The sequence below is a fragment of the Panulirus ornatus genome, chromosome 73 (genome assembly GCF_036320965.1).
Source record: "Panulirus ornatus isolate Po-2019 chromosome 73, ASM3632096v1, whole genome shotgun sequence".
In the NCBI taxonomy this organism is placed as follows: domain Eukaryota; kingdom Metazoa; phylum Arthropoda; class Malacostraca; order Decapoda; family Palinuridae; genus Panulirus; species Panulirus ornatus.
In genome coordinates this window covers 3,178,848-3,206,301 of record NC_092296.1, presented here as the reverse complement: position 1 = coordinate 3,206,301, position 27,454 = coordinate 3,178,848, and the positions used below count along the sequence as shown (strand labels likewise).

General features: G+C 36.5%; 1 protein-coding gene across 1 annotated transcript; it reads right to left on the bottom strand.

The window, feature by feature from the left end:
* Window positions 1-27,451, bottom strand: LOC139748361 (macoilin-like). Its single transcript, XM_071661455.1, has 15 exons — window positions 27,243-27,451; window positions 22,745-22,886; window positions 20,319-20,445; window positions 18,290-18,419; window positions 17,423-17,489; window positions 16,420-16,519; window positions 12,531-12,605; window positions 10,038-10,347; window positions 7,826-8,000; window positions 6,497-6,657; window positions 4,614-4,772; window positions 4,135-4,317; window positions 1,732-2,027; window positions 1,462-1,604; window positions 1-599 (listed from the first exon to the last, which is right to left on the bottom strand). Exons 1-15 carry the CDS (start codon window positions 27,320-27,322, stop codon window positions 327-329), a joined length of 2,421 nt encoding a protein of 806 aa, XP_071517556.1. The 5' UTR covers window positions 27,323-27,451; the 3' UTR covers window positions 1-326.
* Between the last annotated feature and the right edge of the window lie 3 nt (window positions 27,452-27,454).

The window sequence follows — 27,454 nt, the reverse complement described above, 5'->3', positions numbered from 1 at the left end:
TTTTGTATTTTACATTTATGTGTGCCTTTTAGACCATGAACTAACTCAATAGGTCATAACTGACAATTACATCTTACTCTGGCTGTAAATAAAGTGTTGATGTACAAATACCTACTTGCAAGCAGGTCTCAGACACAGCAAAATGGTCAGTTCTAAGGGGGGAAAAAAAAAATCAAATCAAATCAAATAAAAAAGTGAAAGCCACACTTGAAAAGACTTCATTCTACTTTTGTTCACTCCTAGAATGTTGGCCTTAACACATATGAAAACTTAGAATTCTGCCAGAAACCATTCCATTTTGGTCTTGCCATTCCTGTGCTTTAAATTTAAGCCTCGGATGTCACAGTGCCCTTGGGAGTGTAAACACGGGCATTGGGGTCTAATGTAGAGTGTTGTGGGTTCTTGGGGGCAGGTGGAGAAATGGGAGCAGGTGGGGAAATTGGAACAGGAGGGGAAATTGGAACAGGTGGGGAGACAGTATGGGGACGCGTGTGGCTAGTAGGAGAAAAGCCAAGCCCACACAAAGAGTCCAGCGATGTGTCCATCAGGCCATCAACCATTACTAATGAAGCTGTAGGTTCCATGCCAGAAGATGTTACCTGGAGCACAGAAAGTTGTTGAATTTGTAATATCATGAATTTAAAAAAATCATAAAGACATTAAACATTTTCTTAAAAATCAAAGGATAACTTATGCAATATGAAATCAAGCATCAAACTAATGGCAATTACCTATATAATATTCTTTATTCAAAGAATGTTACTTTCACAAAAACAGTGCACAAAATAAATGTGCAAAAAATTATTCAGAACAATAAAAATATGAAATCTGGATGGTACAATAATAAGTTAAAGAAGGATGTCAATAAAGTTTAATTACTTTTCTTCCAAGTATCTACATGAAGCACATTATCTGACTCAAGCAGACCATAGCAGCACTAACTTACCAGAAGTATGGTGACAAGAGATTAAAGAAATAATGGTAATATCCTACTTGCACCTATTTTCACTCATTCTGGTTGTATCCAGATGGTTGGCCCACTATGTAGTCAACTATTCTTAAAATTCACAGTTATTTCTCATTTTGCATTTTTTTCATATTCAAATTATCTCCCTCTTACTTATCTGGGTAATTTAAGCTACTGGAAACATCTATTTCCCTTTGGCTTTAACAATTATCCTTATCTGAACCTCTAAACAGAGCTAATGGCTTTCAACCCTTTAGCTACACTCAATATCATAAAATGCGATGAACAGCACAATGTTCTGTGCATCATTTGATGATATTATGGTTCCCACCCTCATATAAAAATAGAGCTGATGTTGGATTCTTCCAGTTACCCTTAAACATACATCAGATTTAGCAGGATAAAATCTAATGCATCTCAGTCATCCACAAATTGTCATGGAAGGTGCACAACCTTTCAGTGACCCATGACTTTCTACAAAATATTTTGCTTACCTGCGGCAGGAGCTTGGACGTGTAATGAATGGGTGTTGAGTCCAAAGTTGCATTATGGAAGCTAGTTGGGGGACATACAGCCAATACCTCTGTGATCTTTGCCTTAAGTTCCTCAATTTCCTTGTCCTTTGAAGACACCAATCCTGATACAAAGTTAAAAAAGAATCACTCAGTAAGATAATAGTTACCTTACTTCACACCAAAAAGGGATATGATTAATGTATTTGAAGTAGCGTATGCCATAGGGACATTACAATGCTATGCAAATACCTTGTGAGATTTCCAACTGCCGTTTTGCTTCTCCCAGGGCAGAGAAAAGGTCTAACTTTACTCTGGTTTCTGCTGACAAAGATGTCTCCAAATGTGTGTTCTTATCCTGCATGGCTGAGAGTGCAGACATAAGCACTTCAGTGTCATTTTGGCTATCTTTGTACTGCCTTAAGGTCATGTTCTCACGTTCAACATTTCGAGCACGATCTTCTGAAAGACGATGATCACGGCGCAAACGTTTTATTTCTGTTTCAAGCTCACCACGACGACTGCGACAGGCTTCACTGCATTCACCCCTATAATTAATCAATTTACCAATAATCAACTGATACATAAAAAAATAACACTGTAGTAAAACTCAGCAATATTGTGTCTGCTGTAATAACATTTCTACAGAGTCCAGGCAAATCTTATTGTTCTTAAGCTTAGCTGGATTTGAAAAGATTCCCCATGGTAGTGAAGAAGGAAATAAAATAATAAGAATAATAATAATAAAGACGTACCTTTTCCAATTTGGCAAAGTGAATTTGACGAACACTAATATTGTGTATACATTTTCTTTAACTGCCTTTCCAAGGAACTCATGAATAATGGCCCCAGTTGCACAAATCCAGTTTCTAGCTGTCATATGCAATGTAGTTGCACAAATCCAGTTTCTAGCTGTCACACACAATGTATCAGAACTAAAAATCATCAACTAAGCCCCACAGAACACTCTATAGCTTACCTTTACCATCTTATGTGCCTTAGTTATGCCAACCAACAGCATTTTGCCTCCACATACATCACCTCTCCAATTCAATTTAGCAAATGCATACCTCTAATTCTCCAAAGTTCATGCTTAGATACCCTTAAGCATCCTTCATTTCACTCCTTTATTCCTGTATCCTCTTCTCCTTGTGCTTGCTGTTTCTAACAAAGATCCACTTTGTCACCCTCTGTTCACTCATCCTTTCCTGATACTCAGTCCATTTCAGCACAACCTAGCTGGTACCCTCAATGAGACCACACTTACTAACAATCCCGTTCGACAATGTTACTTTTTTCTTGATCAACCCATCTCTAGACACATAATACCTCCATGAATTTTATTTACAGCACATCCACTCTCTTCCATTCTTCTGCATTCAAGGCCTAACACTCATCCATAAAACACTAAAAGAATGACTGAAACTTCAAATATAACCATCTTTGCCCTTACAAACATGGACCTTTCCTACCTCACACTCCTTCATACTTCAAGGACTGTAATCTCATCCATTAACTCACTCAAGTCCCCATACCTCTATTCACCCCACATACCTAAAGCACTCCAATTCAAGGTCCTACCCATTTAAATTCACATTCTAACCATCCTGTCTCCCCTCCTTGCTGCACTTCACTACCTTACTTAAGTCCTCATTAACTATAATATTCTTCTTTTACATGTGTAAACTCAGTCACTATCTTCCACAATTTCTCTCTGGAATATTAATGCCACGTCATATGCAATGTATGATGAACTTTCCATCTCTCTCTCTCTCTTTCCCCAACAAATGTCAATATACTCTAGACTGGACCTTGTTCCAAAACCCTAGCATTTATCTCCCTCATCACCCTATCCATAAACATGTTAAACAGCCCTGGTGCCATTACACATCCTTGAAGCACATCCACCTTCAAGGGGAACCACTTACCCTCCTTCCTTCTAACTCAAACACTTGCATTACACTCTCTGTTGAAACTAAGCAATGCAGTAAGCATCCTTCCATTTACCCAATATAACTATCATGTTCCATGAGGCAATTCTATCAATGATATGCTTTCTCTAGATGCATAAATGCAATATAAAAGTTACTATCTTTTATCAAATAACTAACACATTCTTCAAAACAAAACCTTTGTTCATAAACCCTCTACCTCTCCTGAATCCATACTGCTCTTTCCCAAGTCAACTGCTCTGTGCACAACATCCTCTGTCACCACTAAAGCCCACTTACAACAAATTGCCCCCTGTATGCAACATCGTTTCATTATCTTACGCACATGCCTCTCATCCCCCTGTATGTTCATGTGCCAATTCCTCGCAGCCTCTTTCATGCTATCCTTAAATCACTATAAACACCAAATCATTTCATGCTATCTGTAAATCACTATAAACACCAAATCAACACATACCAAGACTCTTCATGCCGATAATGCAACTACCACATTGAAAACACCAAATGCTTGCTGGTCAATTGCCCCAGACTCCCCCTACACAAACACACAGATCTATGGTTCTGCCTGGTGAACATGCCCAGCTTCCCGAGTGCTGGTGCAGAAAGTAAGTATAACAAGTGATAGTATACATAAAGCCTGTGGATTTAGTTCTGAAGACAATAGTGTAAGAAAACAAAGACAATGTAGAAAAAACATGCTTACTTGGCATTTGCTAGGGCATGTGCTCTAGCCTGTGCTTGCTCTTCAACTTTCTTTTGTCGCCGTTCCAGCTGTGATACTTGATTTTCTGCAGTTGTACGAGCACGACGTTCATCTTGAAGTCGACGCTCTAGTCCACTAATTGTTGCTCTATCATTCTGTCGAGCTGTTACAAGCCCATGAAGTCTGCAGGTAAAAAAACAAACAGTTTATCTAAGCATGAGCCATTTCTACTAGTATATTGGCTCTTAATTCACCTAGTCAAATACTAATAAACACTATATCATAAGTACAGGGCAAAGGATAACATATATCCGGGAAAATAATACATCATGCAGTGCATGAAAGAAATCTAAAAATGCAATGTAACATCATTCGTGTCAATGTTGTAGAACAATCATTTTCTGGTAATTTCTGTACAAATCTATTTGGACTGATACTATGAAAAATATGACATACCAGAGTTAACACGGACTGCTTACTTATTTTGTAAGTTATCGTTGTCCTGTTGGAGCTGGTTCATCTCCTGTCTCGTAATTTTGTCACTGGATATTAATGTGTTGATCTGGTTGCGCAGTTCCTGCTCTGTTTGTCGAGATGCTTGCAGGTCTGCTTTCAACTTCTTGATATCAGCTTCCAACCTGAAATTTTTTTACTGAGAACAAGTACTTTAAAAAACCATCTACAGTTAGACTGTTTACACATTTCCTTTCTTTCTTACTTGTTTGCCAGGAACAGATGAAAAAAGGCCTCATGAGTGCACATCCATTCTCTAAATGTCATGTGTAATACACCAGACCCACAGCCCCAAATTTACAAACAAGATCAAGAGACCTTTCTGTGGTCTCCTCTGGCTGCATCATATGCCCTGTTTACATCTATAATACTAAGTTTAAATGGAGAAAAATTGGAGGAAGAAGTGTCTTACATATCTGGGAGAGGACTTAGCAGCAAATGGAACCATGGAAGTGGATGTGAGTCACAGGGTGGGGGAAGGGGCAAAGGTTCTGGGAGCAATGAAGAATGTGTGGAAAGAGAGAAAGTTATCTCAGAGAGCAAAAATGGGTATGTTTGAAGGAATAGTAGTTCCAATAATATAATATGGTTGCAAGGCAATGGCTATAGATAGGGTTATACAAAGGAGGGTGGATGTGCTGGAAATGAAATGTTTGAGGACAATATGTGGTGTGAGGTAGTTTGATCGAGTAAGTAATGAGAGGGCAAGACAGATGTGTGGAAATAAAAAGTGGCTGAGAGAGCAGAAAAGGGTGCATTGAAATGTATGGACATATGGAGAGAATGAGTGAGGAAAGGTTGACAAAGAGGATATATGAGTCAGAGGTGGAGGAATGAGGAGAAGCAGGAGACCAAACTGGAGGTGGAAGTATGGAGTGAAAAAGATTCTGAGCAATCAAAGCTTGAACATATAGGAGGGTGAGAGGGTTGCAAGGAATAGAGTGAATTACAACACTGTGGTATAGTGGGGACGATGTGCTGTCAAAGGACTGAACCAGGGCATGTGAAACATCTGGGGTAAACAATGGAAAGGTCAGTGGAGTCTGGATGTGGATAGGGAGTTATGGTTTCAGTTGATTACGCATGACAGTTAGAGACTGAGTGTGAATGAATGCGGCCTTTTTTGTCTGTTTTCCTGGCGCCATCTTGCTGAAGCAGGGGGTAGCAATGCTTTTTCCTGTGGGGCGGGGTAGCACCAGGAATGGATGAAGGCAAGCAAGTATGAATATGTACATGTTATATATGTATATGTCTGTGTATGTGTATTCATATGTATGTATATATGTGTGTGTAGGCATTTATGTATATATATGAGTATATGAGTGGATGGGCCATTTATTGTCTGTTTCCTGGCACTACCTCACTAACGCAGGAGACAGCGATCAAGTATAACAATATAATAACATATATATACACGTATATATTCATACTTGCTTGCCTTCATCCATTCCTGGTGCCACCCTGCCCCACAGGAAACAGCATCGCTAACCCCTGATTCAGTGAGGCTGAACCAGGAAAACAGACAAAAAAGGTCACATTCATTCACACTCAGTCTCTATGTATATTTACATGAAGTAGCTGAAACATGTATATGGACACATCTCAAGTGAAAATTAATCTTGAGGTACTGGGGATGCCAACTAAGCAAGCTGGTTAAAGGGCATGGACTGCAGTATGTCTGCGACCAACAACAAAGCCATCAATAGGGACAAGAAGCCAGCTGCAAGTACCATCATTAAGGGAAAGAAATCTTTACAGGAATTAAATTGTCCATATGATGATATATCAACCACTTACAAAATTTTTTTATTCCTACTCAATGGAAAATCAACATGAGAACATAACTTACCGAATAATACTAACAGTCTCTTCTTTTGGCCCATGAGTGCTATCTTTGTTACTTTCCTTATTTTTGTTTTTCTTATCACGGGAGGCAGAGCCTCCACCCCCTGAACCAGAATCTCTCAAGTTGTTTGTATGGGATCCTGGAATCTTGGCAGATCCATTACTCTACAATGGTTAAACAAATATAAATATATATATATATATACATATATATGATGGGGTTTAGTAAATCATATCAAATAACCTGGGGCTACAAACATTCTCTATTACTAAACAAAAAACTCAAATTATCTTAAATATGATAATGAGAAAACCATCTACAGTACAGTCACAGTTTAAATATAAGTACAATCTATTCTTTTACCAATGAAACAGTTTCAAACAACTCTTAAGAGGTTGCCTTTTAATTTAGTTCTTAAATCTCAGCATTCAGGGTTGAATCAGATTCAGAACTACACGACTCAGATTTTTCCTTCCATTCCTTTTAAAATATAGCCCGAGAAATTACTGACAGTTGAACCTTTTAAACTAACAACATTCAAGATACCACACATGTTATATGAAGCTGATTACATTAAGGAGATTACACATGAAAATAATGAAAATAGATACAAAGGAGACTGGTAACCAATCAAAAGCTAAAAATGTTGGTTCATGAGTAAGCTCACATCATTAAAAGAGTAAATATTACTGTAAGGCTTTCCAATACTCTATTTCAGCATTCATGATAAAATCCCATGATATTTTTCATATTTCTTCTAAGTCCCTTACTTTTTTCTTCTAGATTAGTTTTCTTTATCTAGCATGGATCCTGTCCACAACATTCCAGCATGATCATTTATATCTACACTTTTCTGCATTCATGCTGTCTTGTGCTTCCATATAAGTAAGCACTTTTCCTTCAGCACAACAGTGACTAAATATAGCTGAATCTCTGAACTTTTCATTCTCCCATTCTTTCTCTTCCCATTCTCATATCACCATCTTGTCCCAGCTCTTTACTTGAGGAACTAATTCCTTCAAATTTCCTAATCATCCTATAACTTACTTTCTGACTATCCAATCACCAAATAAAATGGGGAACATGAAAAGGCTATTTCTTGTTTCTGCAGTTACAAAACATTTTTCTTCTTTTTTAAGATTTTTCCTTTCTTTTTTGGAAGGGTTCTAGCTTTCTCTCTAATTCTCCATCCACTCTTATAAGTGACTATCAAAAAGACAACTGGACTAGTATGCTGAGCAAACTTATGAAATACATCAAAATTGTGCCACTCTGATAATACAGGATAATAATATCAAAACAATTAATTTGCTAACTACCATACAACCTTACCTGTACGGAGGCATTAACACGTTTTTTTTCAGTTTCTATACTGCCACTTAGTCCAGTAGTTTGGGTAGATGATGAACCACCACAGGGTGTATTTCCACCAGAGTTGGTCTTTGCACTCTTGTCTTTGTCAGCTTCACTCTCATCATAGTCGTTTACTGATCTTGAATTCGACCACCTAATACCATATTCAAGGATATCAAATCATTAGATATTCCAAAATCAAAAGAAACTACTTCTACAATTAAGGACACTCTCCTGGGGATGCAAAATGTAAAGCAATAAAAATCAATAAAATCAAAATGCCCCAGAGTACAAACAAATGAAAACACCAATAACTTACACTGATTTAACTGGACAACCTTAATTATAATCTCAATGCTTTAATTACAAACGCAAATGATTGACCCATACAATTTTTCTGAATATTGTATATCCTAAACAACAGTTCCCTAAGTTCAATATCAATGGCATTAGCAAAATGCCATATATCTATTATCATGACACCAATCTCAATTTACCTAGTCAATTTGGTACAAACTGCTTCCACAACATCACTCACACACATCTTCATCCCATAACCAGTGCATTCAAATGAAACATGGACTTTCATTCCTTAAAAACTGCCCTTTTCATTTTACATGCTACATTGATTTGTAAGGAGAGACTAATATTCAAGTCATTTTCATACAAAAATGCTTCCACTGCATCTGAATACCAATCAATCCACTAACGTATACACATGAAACATCCCAAACTCCAGTCATGTCTATTACTACATCAATCCCTTCCTTCCATGGTCTATCTTTCACTGTACCTTCTACAGTACTGCAACATAATGTCTTCACCAACCTACATGACTACTGGCATTCTGCCCGCAATCATACAATCTTTCCTGGTCATACATAACACTTAACAACATTCAACTCATACAGCTCATTCTTTGTAACTCTAGATTTTCTTGCAGTGAGCACTATGCATTAGCCCTGCCTTTTGGAAAAAGAAGAGAAGAAGAAAGAGATGGATGTAATAGATAAGAACATTTAAGCATGAGCATTAGGTAGAAATATTAAGGTGGAAGTTGTAGGTAGAAACATTTGGCAAAAGCATTAAGTAGACGCAGTCAGTAGAAAAATTAGGTAGGAGCCTCTGCAAACACTGCACCAGAGTTGCCCTCAGCTAGTGGCCTATTAAGGGTGAGGCACTGAAGACTAAGAAGGGGCAATGGAGTTCACTAGTTATGAAGACTCTATTGGCGTGGCCACCCTTGTGATGGAGTTCCAGGTGGGAACAGGTATCTTAGATATAGACAGATAGATAGATAACCTATCTACTGCATACTATAAATGGCTACATCAACTTAAAGTATTCATCCTTGAGCTTGAAAATGACCTCTTCAACCCACTTGTCTTCTCGCATCACTTTTCATTCTATCTATCCTCCTGTTTCCAACAATGGAATGAAAATCATCCATCTCTAATGTCCTAATTCATACCTACAGTGACCTATGTACATATGGGTATCAAAGCCTACATCACTACTAAAAAAACATTCTGTGCAAACTTCCCGCATATTCTATACTTTCAATTCTTACATTCACTAGGGTTTCAGTGCATCTCCAACTTCTCTCCTTTGCAAGACTCTACTTTCCCATAATCATCTTCATTAAGCTTTACTCCCAACTTCCAGGTCTTCACCATGCAAAATGGTCCCACAATCTGACCTCTTTCCTTTTCAAAAACTACTGGCTTAATTTTCATGTTCACTTTCTGCATACAAGGAATTGTCCCATTTGTCTTTTTCTCTAATTTTGTTAGAAATACAGCATCATCTGAAACAACTGCAGCAAATTCCAGTTTTTCCATGGTTACATATTACCCTAACTTGCTCTAATCTCATGCAATGCCCCAACCATAAAAACATGCTATAACTATAGAGATATCACATAGACTTGATGGGCTTCTATTTCACATGAAGAGTGAATGATTGGAGATTGGATGGAAAGGCAACATTTTGTGTATAGAGTTGGTCTAACTTGATGTAATAACTTAGTATGCAAAGATAAAGAGTAAAAAGCACTGCCATAACTCCATAAGTTTCACATTTGTCATGCACAGTGGATGCATATGTGTGATTCTCAAAAGCTGTATGTATGAGATCTAGCCTATATAAAATGATGACAAAAATATATACATGAACAGATAATCATACATACCCTTTTTTCTGCATATATTCCAATTCTACATGAATATTGCCATTTGGAAGGCGATTTTTGTCTGGCCGGTGTGCTGGTGGTGGGGGACTATCCTCACCAGGCTGGTTTTGTTCGGGCAATTTGGTCTCAGCACGTAGCCCCCTACTACCTCTATTACTACTTCCACTATTACCACCACAAACACGCCCACCACCTCCTCCCCCTCCCCCACCTCCTCCTCCACTACTACTGCTGCTACTACTACTACTACTGCTGCTACTGCTGCTACTGCTACTACTACTACAACTGTTACTAATATTGCAGGTCCCTCCTGTAAAAGAAAAAAGTTTAAAATGAGAATAGTTATTTCAACTAAAAACATACATACTACATATATATATACATATATATATATATATATATAAAGTACACGTAATAACTACAGGCAGGAAAGGCAAGCATATAACATATATATACTTGCTTACTTACTTCCTGCCATAAGAGTTCCTTCTAACCTTATGAGGCTTTAACAGCACTCAGTAAGCTAACATGTCTAATGGTTGGGATCACAGGTCATAGAGTGCTTTGATGCATATCCGTCTATGTGTGAAGAGTGCAGGGCAACTGAGTAGTAGCTACTCATTATCTTCTTTAAGGTAGGAGCATCATGGGAATGAAGAGACTTCGGATATGTTGAAATGGAGTCTGAAGTAATAGGTGATGTCCAAAACAAATGTGGGATAGTGTGACTTGAGTCTGTCGGGAATGTGATTTCAGATGAGTGTATATCTAATGAGATGGAGTTTCAAATTGAGCTGGCAAGTCAAACGTTTTGTGCTTGCCAGCTTATTTCAGTATGCATGTGTTTCATCCAGGTTTACATCTGTTAGGCGTGGTGGGATCAATAATAGGACAAATGGGAATGCCACTGAAATGTGCACTTACAGAGTACATACAATGTCCCTCACAAGAAGGACTGAAATCTCTGCAAGCACTCAGCCACCAGCATGCACAATATTTTGGCTTCATCAGTATATTTACATAAACATTATTGCTTCAATTTTCAAACATTTTCTTCCATTATTATCAATATAATTCACATGCCATTAGCACAAGTTCTACACTATTACTGCAATTTCAAGTTTCACATACTAGGGCAGGTCTCCTCTCCACTGGTGGCCATGGATCATTATAGCATGACCAAACCTCAGTCAACAAAGGATAGTCTCAAAATGGTATTTCTCGATGAAAAGGGAATGCCACACTTCAGAATATTTTTTTCATTCTCAGTAGTTTGTTATTCTTTTGGGCTTGCTTTATGTTGTATTCATCCAGTCCATGCAAAGTCTGATCTCAAGAACCTTACATGAAGGGAACCAGCAAAACACTTCTTGAACTGGGTCAAGTCTATAGCATTTTTCATTCTTACAATACAAGGCTTGGAGATTTTGCATGTTGATAAAATACCTCAGTCCTCTTAGCAGCAAAAATATACTTATATGTATAGTTAGAGGGTGTACATTTAAACCAAGAGGTACGTCACACCAAGGTCTTCAGATCTTAAATTCAAAGAAAGCTTGCCAGAATCAACAAACTTTCAACTTTAGAAAATCTGAATGCTCCTGCTCATATTCTAATACTGAGATTATGGTCAATGTTAACCATCATCAGGATGTCAGGATGTCATTAGTGGCTATCAATTAAATCTGGCAACCACAGTCCAGTTTCAAAGACATACCTAAAAAATCACAGCATAGTTTTTTCCAATGCTGCCCAGGAATACTGAAATGCTAATTTCAAACTGTTTAGTGATTTTGTCAATTTACTTTTAAGGTTTTTAATATGAAGGGCCAATGTCAATACCCATCAAAGATACAGCTCAAAAGTTTTGCCTCCTCGTCATAAAAAATGAGAATGCCTTCCAGTAATACATGCTATCAACAAGGAGAGCTTAAGTCATTAGTTATATTTTCCCAAGATTCTTTTCATAGACTCATGTCTTTTTCATTCACTATCTTTCTAACAAACTTTCAACTGAAAATCACCTAATAAGTGCTTATTCTAACAAATGACTTCTTTTGAAGGTGAAACATCTATCTTAAGGTGTTTTCACTAATTTTTTCACAACTCTAACCATTTCAAAGGGGAAGTTTGTACTAATATCCACATGAATGATGCACATCTTGTGAATCTTAAATCTCCAAACTTTGAAATTTGGAAGACAGGAATAAACAGATAAATGGATGCATAAAAAACAATAAAAACTGACAAATCAAAAAGTGGCAACCTTGGAAAAATACCATAAATTGCTGAGCCTGAGAATATGTGCAGTGCCACACACAAAGGTTGCACATGGCCAAAATGAGCCCTAAATGCTAAAGTGGCATTTCTTTATTTCTACCACTGCACTGCTTTAATGAGCAACAAAAGATAATGAGTGACCTAATCTAAAAATAATGGCTTAATGTGATTCAGTTGGTGGTGACATAAACAAAAGTAAGAGGAAATTCTCACCTGTGTGGTTAATGGTGGCAGCAGCAACCTCCACTTCACCATTGATACTGAGATCTTCACTTTTTTCCTTGAGACCTGCAAGTGAGTACAAACTATAACCATCAATCTATACATATATCATGATTAATATTTTCTAATGCAAGAAATGATGGGGCAGTAAAAACAGTAATGGATATAATGCTAGAAATAAAATAAGTGGTGTCAAAATAGATAGGACTTGAAGTTAAAGATGTTTCTGTTGCTGAATATGTGTTAATTACATAAATAAAGGTTATCTGCAAAATGAGGAAATTTGCTTAACCGTACAAGCAGCTGTAACTGGAGAAAGGTAACTATGATATGAAATAAACATGGAGAAAGAAAGAAACAAGGCAAGATTCTGAACAGTTGGTTAGTATTTATAGGCAACAGCAATGGAGTGGTAGATGACAAGTCACATGAATAAAAGGCAAGTACACTGTTTTAGCAACATGGGCAGCAATGAAAGGACAAAATTTACACAATCATCAGTACCAAATTTGGATTTAAAGTACATACCTACCTACCTACACACAACTATGCTCTGAGATTTTGCCTATGGTAAAGCAAATGCAGTGCTCAATGTATACCCTACTTGTTGTACAATCATGATGTTATCTGCTGCTACTCATACTGTGTAGCTGTCTATCTTGTATTCATCTAGAAACATTTTGAACCATTTGGAAGAGAAGATCAAAAGGGTTTGATTAACCATATGGCACTGGATGAAAGGCTGTACTAGATGCTAAAGCTGCAAGAGGATTCTTTGGAGTTTCTGATCATTTTGCAGTTCTTGTGTAGGTTAGGATTAGGGGGCAGTGGAGGTATGGTATAGGAAGAATGGAGTGGTAAAAGTGTTGCCAAGTGAGAAAATTAGTCAGAAAGAATAGCAGAAGGCACATGAAAGATGAGCAACAGAAAGTTTAGATGATCATGCATTATCTACTGGGATGCGGTCATGTGTGAATGAGGTCTTTAACATGTTTACAGAAAGACTATTAAAGTTTCTAAAATATCATATGGTTGTGAGGCGTGGGCTATAGACAGAGCTGTGAGGAGGAGGGTGGATGTGTTGGAAATGACATGTTTGAGGACAATATGTGGTGTGAGGTGGTTTGATCGAGTAAGTAATGAAAGGGTAAGAGAGATGTGTGGTAATAAAAAAGTGTGGTTGAGAGAGCAGAAAAGGGTATTTTAAAGTGGTTTGGTCACATGGAGAGAACAAGTGAGGAAAGAATGACAAAGAGGATATGTGTGTCAGAGGTGGAGGGAACGAGGAGAAGGAGAAGTGGGAGACCAAACTGAAGGTGGAAAGATGGAGTGAAAAAGATTTTGAGCGATCGAGGCCTGAACATGCAGGAGGGTGAAAGGCGTGCAAGGAATACAGTGAATTGGAACGATGTGGTATACCAGGGTTGATGTGCTGTCAGTGGATTGAATCAGGGCATGTGAAGCGTCTGGGGTAAACTATGGAAAGTTCCATGGGGCCTGGATGTGGAAAGGGAGCTGTGGTTTCGGTTATTATTACATGACAGCTAGAGACTGAGTGTGAACGAATGGGGCCTTTTTTGTCTTTTCCTAGCGCTACCTCGCTCACATGAGGGGGGAGGGGGATGTTATTCCATGTGTCGCGAGGTGGCGATGGGAATAAATAAAGGCAGACAGTATGAATTATGTACATGTGTATATATGTATATGTCTGTGTGTGTATATATATGTGTACATTGAGATGTATAGGTATGTATATTTGCGTGTGTGGACAGTGTATGTATATACATGTGTATGTGGGTGGGTTGGGCCATTTCTTTCGTCTGTTTCCTTGCACTACCACGCAAACGCGGGAGACAGCAACAAAGCAAAATAAATAAAATAAATATGTATATATATGTATACATTGAAATGTATAGGTATGTATATGTGCGTGTGTGGACGTGTATGTATATGCATGTGTATGTTGGTGGGTTGGGCCATTCTTTCGTCTGTTTCCTTGCGCTACCTTGCTAATGCGGGAGACAGCGACAAAGTATAATAAATAAATAAATGAATAAGAATTAGTAAATGGATACAAGGTTGTAAGGTATAAAAAACAAAAGGCAAAATGCATGTAGACACATGAGATTAGAAATGCCGTGAAAGTTCAGCAAAGGAGGAGTAAAGAATATAGGATATGTAAGCAGAAAGGTAAGAGACTCACATAGGAGAGCAAAGAAAGGAAAATAAGAAACTGTACAGGAAGGATGTCAAAAAGGAAAGGGATGGATGTAAGAGTGGAAATGTAAATGTGAGAAGTTAGGAAGTGAGCTGCTGACTCAAAAGGAGAAAGTGAAAGGAAAACAAAAAATATTCTGAAGAGTTGAAAAATGTAGGTGAGGCACCCAATATTACATGAATAGTTATGGAATATGGAAGGAAAAGGATACAAATATATAAGCAAGAAAGTGAAGGTAGGAAAGGCAACCAGAGTGGGTGAGATTACAGCTATAATATTGAAGTATGGAGGAGAACCTGTCATAGAGTGGATGTATTTGATGAGCAATTTAGCATTGAAGGAAAAGGTTGTGCCAGAGGATCTTCCTTACCAAGCTCTCTCAATGTTTTTCTTTGAGCTATTTTCAATATTACTTAGACTTCTTGAAGATTTAATTACTTTCCAGTTTTTGATGTTTAGTTTATGTTATTTTCTTTAATTCTAACATCTGAGTACTGTTCTTGGCCATCTTTTGATAGACAACCATGCAACTTCATATGTACATGCATGGTGATGACTGCTTCAGAATTACACAAAAAGTAGATTGTCCTAACCAGATCTAAATTTCATAACTCAGCGGAAACTTCATGATTGAAGATTACTCAAGTTTTATTTTCATTTCTCTGGCAAAAAACTTATTGCACTTTTGCTTATGATCAGTCACTACCTTTCTGTGAAAACAAACTTTTCTTCTGAGTCCTGTTGCCCTATTCTGCACTCATTTATATCTCCATGATTCTTTAGATGAACTGGGGGCCATACCTAAATAATAACCTCAAATTTTACAAGTGATCACTCAGTACCTTTTTTGAAAAAGTCAAGCACTGGGTAACAAGATTAATACAAGAAAAGTCCAGTAGTCAATCTTTTTACCTTAAGCTGGACTTTTCAAACCTGTCTCAAATTCCTGATAAACTGGAGGCCAAATGTGGCCTTACTAACAAGTTATAAGGAATCAACAGAGGTTCTGATATTTTCAAAATGAACATTTCTCAAAACAAATCCTAAAATTCTTTCTTCCTTTTTGTGGGGCACCAGAATTTTATCTAGTAGATTCTGAATGAACACAAGTAAGATATCCAACATCCTCCTCTTTCTGATTGGTACATGAACATTATTGTGACTATAAATCATAACAATACAGCAGATACATTTAAACAATTAGCATTGGTTCTCCCATACATTTACATTATCATTACTATCACAGTCTTGCTTTCATGATGAAAATGCATCAGTGTCATATGACTAAAGTGCTCAACATTATGAATGACACATTTTCATGATATAAATACAATCTAACAAATGAAATGCATACATACATAGAATTTGCCATAACCTTTATGACTGGCACATTAACATATCTATGAGAGATATTTACATCCCTCTAACTGAGATACTTATTACAACGAACGCACAACATGGGTTAAGTCATGGACATATAAACAAGCATATTTTGTCAGAATGAATTCTGAAATTGATATATACCAATGAGTGATACACACTTAAAGGAGTGACCTATAACAGTACTATTCCAACAAACTTGTTCATGTTGGAGAAACTGATAAACCATGATAATCAAAATTTTCTCATCACTGATTGACATGGAACTTCTGATAAACTTACACTTATCAGGACTAGATGCAACTTGTAACTCTGGTGGCAATGCCTCTTGGAGCAGTTGCAAATAAAATTCATTTTCTTTCGCAACTTCTCGCTGCTTTCTCTGAAATGAGGAACATACAACCAACAATTTTAGAGAAAAAAATCTACGAATATGATATGTTCTCTTTAATTATATGAACCATATCATATGAATGTCCTTGTATGATTACAATAGAAAAGGATTATGCAAACACTTAAAAGGAAAATTCACCTTAGCACAATGCACCCATGAATATAACCTTTTGTTGCTTCAATCTCAATCCTAACAAGCAATTAGTCATCTAAATAAGGCTGCAAGATACTGACTGGTACTGTCATATATGAATTAAATGGACAAGAATTTACAGAGAATTAACAAGAACAGGAGGAACAGCAGTAGGATGAGGTGAGGTGGTTAGACTGATTCAAAAGGGAGGACCTATAGAGAGAGGAGTGGATGTGGCTTTGGGTCCTCAATGCATTAAGGAACAAGGAAGGTGACGTCAGTGCTTGTTGGGTCAAAGAAGGATACGTTTGAAGGTATAATAGGTATGACAACATTGTGTGGATGTGTCCTGGGCCCTGAAGGTAAAAACAGAGAAAATTTATGGGCACATTGGAAATTAAATCATGAGAAAAAGGGTGATTGTGAGGGGCAAGATGGTTTATGAAAGGGGTTTGGTAATCAATGCATTATCTTTGAGAAAGTTGACAATGTGGAGAGTATTTGGCATTCACCAGCATATGTTTCATGTAAAGAAGGTAAAATCTAAAGATACAGATAGAGTCAGTAATTTAGGTAGCTGGAAAACATTCAGCAAAAGCATCCTGCTGTAGATGATCAAGAAAAACACATACAAACAAGTACTTGTAATCGTGGCTGGAGGCTCACATGTTGCAAACACAAGCAATCAGATGATGAATGACAAACATCTCAGGAAATTAATATTAATTTCTCTTGAAATACCTGAACATCAGTGCTTACCTGTCTTAATCTGTACCCAACATAACTTTTTAAGCCGAACCCTAAAGTTACTACTGGGTACCCAATACTGAAAAGAGAAAGATACATGTCACCATTCAAAACTACTACCAATATCAGTTAACAGAATTCATAACATAATTCTCATCCAGTTGTAAAAACTACACAAAGAGACATATGAGGCAAAACTTTACAATACATCCCATACCAGAGTGGCTCAGGCTTGTGCCTTAAGCTGAAGATCAATGAAATCTGCTAAAAGTATTTCTATCTTATTAAGGACATTCTAGTGACAATACTTAATCAGATGTTTTCTATCTTATTAGGAAAATTCTAGAGAATAATTACCAGTATGCAATTCAAGTAATTTTGTAATATAAAAAGGTACTGATACAGTGGTAGCTAACCTGGTATCCTTAAAAAGGGCCTAAACTGTTAATAATTTTCAAGAGCTATAGATAGCTTACCATTCCAAACAGACTAAAGTTTTCACCATTAACATTAGGAACCTTGAACTGTAAAATATACAGGAAAAGCTATGAAAACCATTCTGCATGGCAACAGGTCACAAACAAACAGGAATAATGTAATACACTAATATCAATTGAAAGTCAAAATCATTATTCTCTGAATGGGAGATGGGAGATGAGGGCAAATGGGTACCAAATGCCTTCAGTAGTCTTTCACATTCATTTACTTTCCTGGCACAAGAAAAAGGAAGTATAGTATTTTGCAGACATGTATTAGTTGCTGCCACGGCCACAAATACCTCTATGTCTACTGATTTTTCTATCACTCTATATATTGATAGATAAATTTAAAGGAAAATAATGCTACCTAAACTATATAATTACAAGAATGGCTACTCACCAATGTGCAGCAAATGGTCTGCACAGATCTAAGTGAAAGGGAACATTTTTTATATCTTTGAGGCGTACAAGTGCCTCAATATAGATGAAGAGTGCCCACAATATAACTGTGGGCATACACACCCCACGTTCTGGAAGACAAAAATACCAAAAAGACATTAGAATAAGGACTGACATATAAAAAATAAAACAAATCAGTTAAAACACATAAGTCAGATTAGGATTTTCAAACATTTTCAATAAAATCACAGATATATACCATCAAAACCTTGAATATTACAACACTCTGCATCACCAGTAAAATATGAAACATGTACAGTCTAAAACAATAACTGGATGAGTTAATCTTATCAGAAAATATCTTTCAAAGATTTTCCCTTTCGAATTCAAGCACACAATACAAAAACCTGAATGTGCATACAATCAGTTTTGTAATTTCTGTTTCACAGGAGAGACAGGTGAGAAAACTACTGTGATTACTGAAAAGTTCAAACTGATGCATTATTAATGGATATGATGCTATGCTAGAATGCGTACAAATGGAAGAAATACAGTGTACAAACCAGATGATTCTTCGAATAATGAATTGCACACCTACAATCTTTTTACCAAAATATTAATTCAAAAGTAAAATAAGCATTACAATAATGTATGACATGATACTCGGTTGTGGGGACCCCACATTCAGTGTATGGGTTCAGTAAGTAACATGAGGATTATTGACATATGACACACTGATCTTTGCAGAATTCTGCAGCAATATGCATTTTGACTCTTAAAGTCCTTGCCAAGGAGATGAATACCTCGATTCTAACAACTAACCAAGACAAAAGCCTTTAGAGACAAAATGATGCTGACCAATTTGTCATTGCATGTGAGAACAACAACTTGAGATATATTTGCATACTTCAGTGCATTCTCCTCAGAATTAGCAAAACACATACAGAATAACAGAGAAGACTTTTGTCTGGCTATAGCATAATGAACTTTCTGTTAGCAACATCTCGTTCTAATGATATTCAAGCAGGACTATGATACTCTTTATCAAAATGCTGTTGTTCGGCTTTACTTAAGTAATGTAAACCTTCATTACTGAAAGCTATGCTGATGAGACAGCAGAAGTTTCTCAGTACCCTTTTAACACCAAGCTGGGAGTAATATCATGGGATGCCAATGATCTGGTTCTGAGTCACAACAGAAATTCTGTCCTGTACAATATTCTGAAGGCCTAAGGAGCAGCAAAAGAAGATGATACATACTGGTTTAAATTTCCTCCTAACACACAAATAAACCATAAACAATTAATCAAACATGTACATTCTCAGTTGAGAAAAAGAACAGAAATGACATTGCATTAACACACAGAATGCAAATATGGAAAATATATGAAGGCAAATTCTTAGCGTCCTGATAACTTGTTGAATCATATCTACATAGTAAAATGTTTGCAAAACATCAAAAACAAATAATCATAGTATAAGAACAAAGATAAGTATAAACTTTTGGTTTATGCAGTCCTTTGAATTAAGGATTATAAAAAAAAAAGGCAACAAATAAAAAAATAACAATGTGTCAAAGAGAAAAATTAGAATTCAACATATTGCACATATAAAAAATTCATAAGAAATTGAGGGATAAAAAAGGTATATAATAATTACAGTAACGAGACAAAACTGAGCTGAAAGAAAAATATGCATTATCAAATACAGAGGAAACAAATTCCACTGTCAGAGAAGCATGGAAAATGAAAGAAAAGCATTCAAATAACAGGGTACCTGCAAGAATAGATTATGCCATACTGAGAGAGGTAACAAAAAACTGATACTTAACGCATGACAATTAACTTACATTCTATTAACCAACACAAGATTATATGTGGGTTTGTTGGGCCATTCTTTTGTCTGTTTCCCTGCCGTACCTCGCTAATGCAGGAGACGGCGATTAAGTATAATAAAAATAATTAAAAAACAAATCAGCACCTCTTTTCTCAGAACACAAAATAAAAAATTATGAAAAACTATCTGCTGTACCTGTGTGCCACACAAACTGGACCCAGACGTAGGTGGAAGCGGCAAAGAATAGCCAATTCACCGGGATGAAGAGCAGGCAAATCATGTCTGATGTTAGTGCCATGCACACAAACAACACTGAAAATGCCTGTAAAGACAAGAAATTATAATATGACAAAAACCATACTGTAATTAAAACATTTCAAAAGAGATGAAAGTAATGACAGTTAAGTCATTGCCAGAATCTTTTTTATCATAAAAAATCTTTTGTAAACTAAATATATCTATATCTAGCATTAAGAAGTTATCTCAATATGAGCCATATATACACTAAATATCCTAACTAAACAATCAAAAAGAAGTTCATCTGCAATCCCATCCACTCCAGCTGCACTCATTTTACACTATGCTTTCACAACCTCTTCTTTTTTACTTAGACCTCTTGCTAATACTCTCACTTCATGTAACTCCAGGTCCAAAACACACAACATCTGCTATAAAATCATTGAAAATATTTAACAATCCTAAAACATACCCTCCATCTACTTTCCATCCCACATCTGTCTGTTGTCACTTCCAATCTACCCCTTTCAATGATTTGTTCCTTCATGCTCCTCACACTATTTACCTCCTTCTTAAACAGTTTCTTAGTCTTCCTAAAGTTTGCTGGTACACATCCCACCTCTCATCTGCTCTCTTATTTAGCCCCTGCACCTTCTTCCATCCACTTTCTTTTGTTCATCTCCCAATCACTCACATTACTTCCTTTAAGATAATGCCTATATACATTGCTATTTTTCTTGAACACACTTATTTTGCCCATGGAAGCCTTGCTTCCCTAAATACCTACTCCCCTAGCTTCATTTATTCTGATCATTTGCCATTCTTCATTATACATCTCCTGGTATTTCTTGACACAAGGCATCAAGCTCACTCAAGTTTCACCATCCTATTCCCACCCATATCATTTGCTGTCTTCCTAAAGCCTTTACACACTGACATCCTCCCTACTATCAAACAGTAATCTGACATCCCACCAGCTACCCCCCCTCAGCACATTCACAACCAAGTCTCTTTTTTGCACACATCAATTAGTACATACACTGTAAAGTTTTTCAATAATGCCCAATTACCATCTACCCAACCCATCCATATATATATATCCCTTTTAAAAACAGGTATTCCTAATCACAAAACTTTTTTCAGCAGACAACTTCACAAGCTGTTCTCCATTCATATCTGTGCTGCATAATCCAAGCACCCCAATTATATTCTAAACTGCCACATCACCTAATCCTGCACTAAAATCACCAATCACTAATACTTGATTCCATATATCTTGATTACTGGCACACTCACTTGGCTTCTCCCTAAACACTCACCTCTCTTTCTCACTCCTATCATTACCAGGTGCATATGCACCAACAATCATACATCTCTTGAAATCCACTTTCATTTTTACCCACGTCAGTCTAAGACTCACTTCCCTATGCTCTTTTACCTATTCCCACAACTACTTCTGCATAAGTTCTACCTTTTCCTTAGTTTTAATTCTTGCCCTCATGCTAACCCATGACTTTATCTCTGCCATATACCTAAACTAGTCTTCCCTCCTCCACTTGAGCCACTGCCAGAAAAACCATGTTCCTTCCCTAAAATATATTACCTACCTCCTTACATCCACTCACTTTCAGACACTCCAACCTTAGCCTCTAAGGAGGAAAAACACTCCTTGCTTGGCTCCTTCCATCCCAACTTTCAGTAGATTTTAGTCCCCTTTTATGACATGCGCTACCTCGCTAACGCGGAAGACAGCAACTAAGTATAAAAAGGGAGAAAAAAAAAAGAAAATGAGTGCTACCAGACTCCTCAAGCTTGAGATTACACAGCAAGTAAAAAGTCACCTTTGACGATGCTATAGCACTGTCATTTCACAAGTGAGAGTACAATCTCTTCAAAGAACTTCTCAGTTCAATGGAGCCCACCTGTTGCTACTATTGAGTGTAGTGCAGCCCATGGCTATAGGAGTCAAACAAGGACCCTTTCACAGAGGGGTCCTGGGGCAATAACACAAACCCACACACACACACACACACAGATATATATATATATATATATATATATATATATATATATATATATATATATATATATATATGTGTGTGTGTGTGTGTGTGTGTGTGTGTGTGTGTGTGTAGGGTGTTAATGGACAGTGCAAGCTAGTGGATATACCACAAACGAAAAGTCACTTTCAGCAGAGTTGTATCATGGGAGTACAATCTCATCAAAGAACTAACTCCTAAAGAAATCATCCTTTCCCTGTTACTGACTGTAGATCCTACTTTGAAGCTGCAGGAGCCTCTTGATATGGGGTCCTGGTATTGTATAGCAATATATAATATACAAATGGTGTCAGGTATAATAATAATGAAGTTCATCATACTTACGAGACCCTGGTAGCGGAAAGAGTCGTAGACACTACGCAGGAGAAGCCAAAAGGGCCACAGGTATTCAAAGCGGAACTCGAGAAGAAAATCTGCTGCCAGCACAAGCAGCCATACCAGGAGAAACTTGATGTACACAAAGGTGCTGAAAGAATAAAGGATATAGGGAATCTAGGGGACTTGGTTTAGGATAAGTAAGCAATGGCAAAGTTCTTATCATCTTTTTTCATTCAATTTTACCAATAAAGAAACAGCTCCTGTTCCAGATCCAGTACCAGCATAAGCAGGGGAGAACATTTGCATTATAGTGACATACACTTTCATGATATACTGTCAACATTTGACAACAGCATTTGAGCCTTTACCAATAAAGACACAGCTCCTGTTCCAGATCCAGTACCAGCATAAGCAGGGGAGAACATTTGCATTATAGTGACATACACTTTCATGGTATATTGTCCACATTTGACAACAGCATTTGAGCCACTCGCACCAATAAATCTCCAATTTTTTTGGCAGAATAACCACTACATAAATTGTAAAGTTAAAGTACAAGAGAGCTACAGAATGGAATGTATTCACATGAAGGTTGATTAACAGTAAGCTAAAATCAAAACAAGCTTTAGAGAGCGAGTGATTTAGCTATGCTACGGTAGTGCTTAGAGAACTGAATAAAAGCTAAAAGGCATGATTTGTGGCACTTCATCACATTTCACAATACTAAATAAGGTGATAGTTGTGATGGTTATGAACATCAAAGAAAATATGAGGTCATTTAATGTAAATGCAAAGACAAAAAACATAAAAACCTATGAAAACCTCACCTAATGACCCACAGCAGTGGATTTCAAATATATTCTTTAATATATGAAAAATGTGACTGCTGTAGTCGCCATTTGGAACTCTTAGTTAAATTCATGCAGACATGAGTGAATTCTATCACATACCTGACGTGATCTCTCACCAGACACTGGTATATTTCAACCAAAATATTAAAATCTAAGCTGTTCAAAAGCATCTATGAAAACCTCAAATTATCTTGCCTGAACAGCTGTAATGTACTTGAAATGTACATGTTGTACAGAAATGTCTGTTGCGTGGTTACATATCAAACACAAAATGGAATTTGTTTATCTACAAGAATGTAACCAATGAGCAACAATAGCTTGCAACTGGTAACCATACACTAACAATCACTTATTTTTCAAATATTTAGTTTTGAATAACAAGTGAGTTTGTTCTCCACCGCTAGTGTAGTGCTTAGAGAATAAAGAAAATGTTGCAAAGCATGCTTTTGAGCAGTAAATTTTACTGAAAGGCTTCCAATATTGCAATATGAAAGTTACATATATCAAGGAAATGCAGAATTAGTTATGTGGCCATGAAATATCTAGGGGCTAACCAATTTAATGTTGGTTGCATTCCTAAACATTTCAGCTTCTAGGTGAGGCTTTCATAGGTTCTGCTGATTTTCTACAAGTGCATTACCTACTATTACGTTAATCAACAAAACAATTTCCCTTATAAACACAATCATCAGAATTTTATTAAATACTGTGTGCGTCAATAACACGTCATGCTCTAAATCATGCTCCTTTCCTAATACTGTATTCTCTATACAGAATACATCACTCAGTATCCAAAACTGATTGAGATGCAGAGTTAAACAGAGTTAGATCAAGACATCTAATAAAACTAACTGCTAAAGAATGCTTTCAATCTTTACAAATGCTTCACCTGTGTTTAATCAACTTCACATATTCCCTGATATTAATAACCCCACCACTATCACCTTGTTTAATATTAATGAATAATCTATAATGCCCCAAATCACACTAAACTGTGCTTCGAATTTCTAAATACTATGCTGCCTTTACAGAATACAGTAGCCTTAATATCAAACACAAGTTTCAATATCCAGCTTAATCAGTAATATACCTTTTATTAATCTCCTCCCTCATATCCCTGGGGATAGAGGAGAAAAAATACTTCCCACATATTCCCTGCGTGTCGTAGAAGGCGACTAAAAGGGGAGGGAGCGGGTGGCTGGAAATCCTCCCCATTCGTGTTTTTAATTTTCCAAAAGAAGGAACAGAGAAGGAGGCCAGGTGAGGATATTCCCTCAAAGGCCCAGTCCTCTGTTCTTAACGCTACCTCGCTAACGCGGGATATGGTGAATAGTATGAAAGAAAGAATTAATCTCCCCTGCAAGCAATGCAAAAAACTGCAATAAAAGGAGATTGAAATGTCAAAAGACTTAATACCACTTAAAATTCTTCCCTCTAATACCCTCTTTTATGTTTCACAAAATAGCATCAAATAAAAAGCAAAATTGATACTGTTCCAGTTCATGGGTCCCACAAAAAAAAAGTATGGGTTTCGATGAAATGCACATGACTGGAGTCCTTACAATCAACGTATGTGATCAGATTAAGGGGAGAGTTGTATGCATCATTAATTTCTATCCTTTAATACTAAATAATGTGATAGTGGGGAGGGTTGTGATTCTAATGAAATTTGTGGGGCTAGAAATATAAAAGTTGTTGCTTTGCATGTAGGTACTAAAGCAATTTACAAAGATATCTCCTATCTTATAAGTTGTGACAAATGAGAACATACAGTTGTTTCTTTTTTGTATCACCTTGCCATTTGCTTATGTCATAAAATGGATCCTGACATATAAAGCTTCTGAAACAAATACAGCTTCATTAAATAAATCAATGTACATTTCATGTACATTTCAAGTTCTACTTTACAAACTTGTAGTGTAACTCTACAAATTTTGATTGTTCTCCCAAGACGTACAATTTATTTCACCATAACACTAAAACGTGATGTCACAAGGATACCAGCAAATGTGTTGATACGAAGCGAAATAAGCTTTGATAATGATGGTTGGGATCTAATATCAGTAATATGATTTTTTTAATACTGGCAACCAAAATACTGGATTAACTAATAAATCTGTCTCTTCTTTAAATAATAAAATTTATAATATATTTTGGGGAGGCCATTTCTTTCTTTCTGCCCATGAAGCAAGAGTGTTGCAGGTGTGACTTGACAAGTTTGGAGCCTTATCACTCTTCGAGACCAATCTCTATACTCCAATTTCCACTTATAATTGGCCTTGTTCTACAATTCACTTATGTAATAACTCCTTGCAATTTAACTGTAACAAGAAGCTGACCAAATGGAAAGATCACAAGCTTGCTTAGTTACATTACTTTTAAAACAGTTAAATTCTTTTAAGTATATAGTACTAAAAAAGACCTTCATTTGATATATTTACTCTAAAATCCAGAGAAGGTACACTATATAGTTTAAGAACTCAAAATAGCCACAACTTTAACAATCAATTAGTTCCTACAATTCTTAGTTACGTAACTCCATTTAGATTTTATCAAAGCTTTTCTATGCTTGGTTAAGGTAGGTTAAGCTGGGTGCGGTTTCAAAGTGGCAATCATTTTGATTGTTTTTACCTGAAAACTTCCCTCTTCATCAAAGCCTTTATCACTTTATGATACCTAACCATTTACAAAATAAAATAAAATTCATTTATCATTTCTGTGGTGCCCTTAAACTTAAACGAGAGCAAAATCTGACCTAAAGTATCTCTCTCACTTGCTTTTACAATTAATGACAGTATTTCATCCATCAATGTCCAGCTTAATGTTGTAAAGCTTTGCTACTTCAGAAGATACCAATCATTCTTCTTAAGAGTATCATCACATCTGCTGGCTAAATAATTAATGATAGGAAGCTGATAAATATATATATATATATATATATATATATATATATATATATATATATATATACATATCCTTTACACTCAAGAATAACTCAAAATAATCAACAAAACTGTACATTTTGAAATCATTACGTGTTCTTCATGTATTATAACCAAGGTGTCTTATTTCACCATTTAAAAAGTTGCTAATTACTCAAATTCTGGCACTGTTTCTGAAGCTCTCCTCACACTGTAAATAATTATAATCATTTAAATAATTCCTGGTTGACATATTTCAGTTCTGTTCTAACTAGTAGTTCGCCTAAATCGATGAATATATCACAATCACGTCATAATAGCAAGTGACGTTGTTCGTCACTTCCAAATCAAGTTTGCCTAATGTTCTTCTACCACTTTACTCATGAATTACGGTATGATCAACATAAACTGTTAAACAATTTTCCATATAAGACTTATTCATCAGTATACCTAACGTCATTACTGCGTCAATAATAATAAGGAAATAATACAAGGCAAGGTAAGTTCAGGTAGCGTAGTATTATAAAAAAAAAAAAAAAATTCGTGCAACCCAGCAGCAGCTTTTCCTTGCTGGCCTTATTGACAGCTTTTCTGTGTGATATTAGCAGTCTGCAAGTATACTTTATCTGCCTTTAATCATGTTTAGTATCTATCTATCCCTTTTGAGGTTAAATCTACCTGACTGATCCAGTAAAATACAATAAGGTCAGCCATATTTACAATATTACCTACCTTCCGTACAATCCTTCACCAACTTTGGTCCGTTTTAACGGTCTACGAAGCTTAGCACAATCCACATTTCTCCTCTTCATTATTTAAGCTTTTATTTCTTTACCCCATACATGTAGTACACAGATCCAAATACGAATATCATTTATATCAAGTTCAGTGTCTGTTCACTAAAGCACTTTGTTGTTATGTCAGCCATCTACAAGAATAAATTC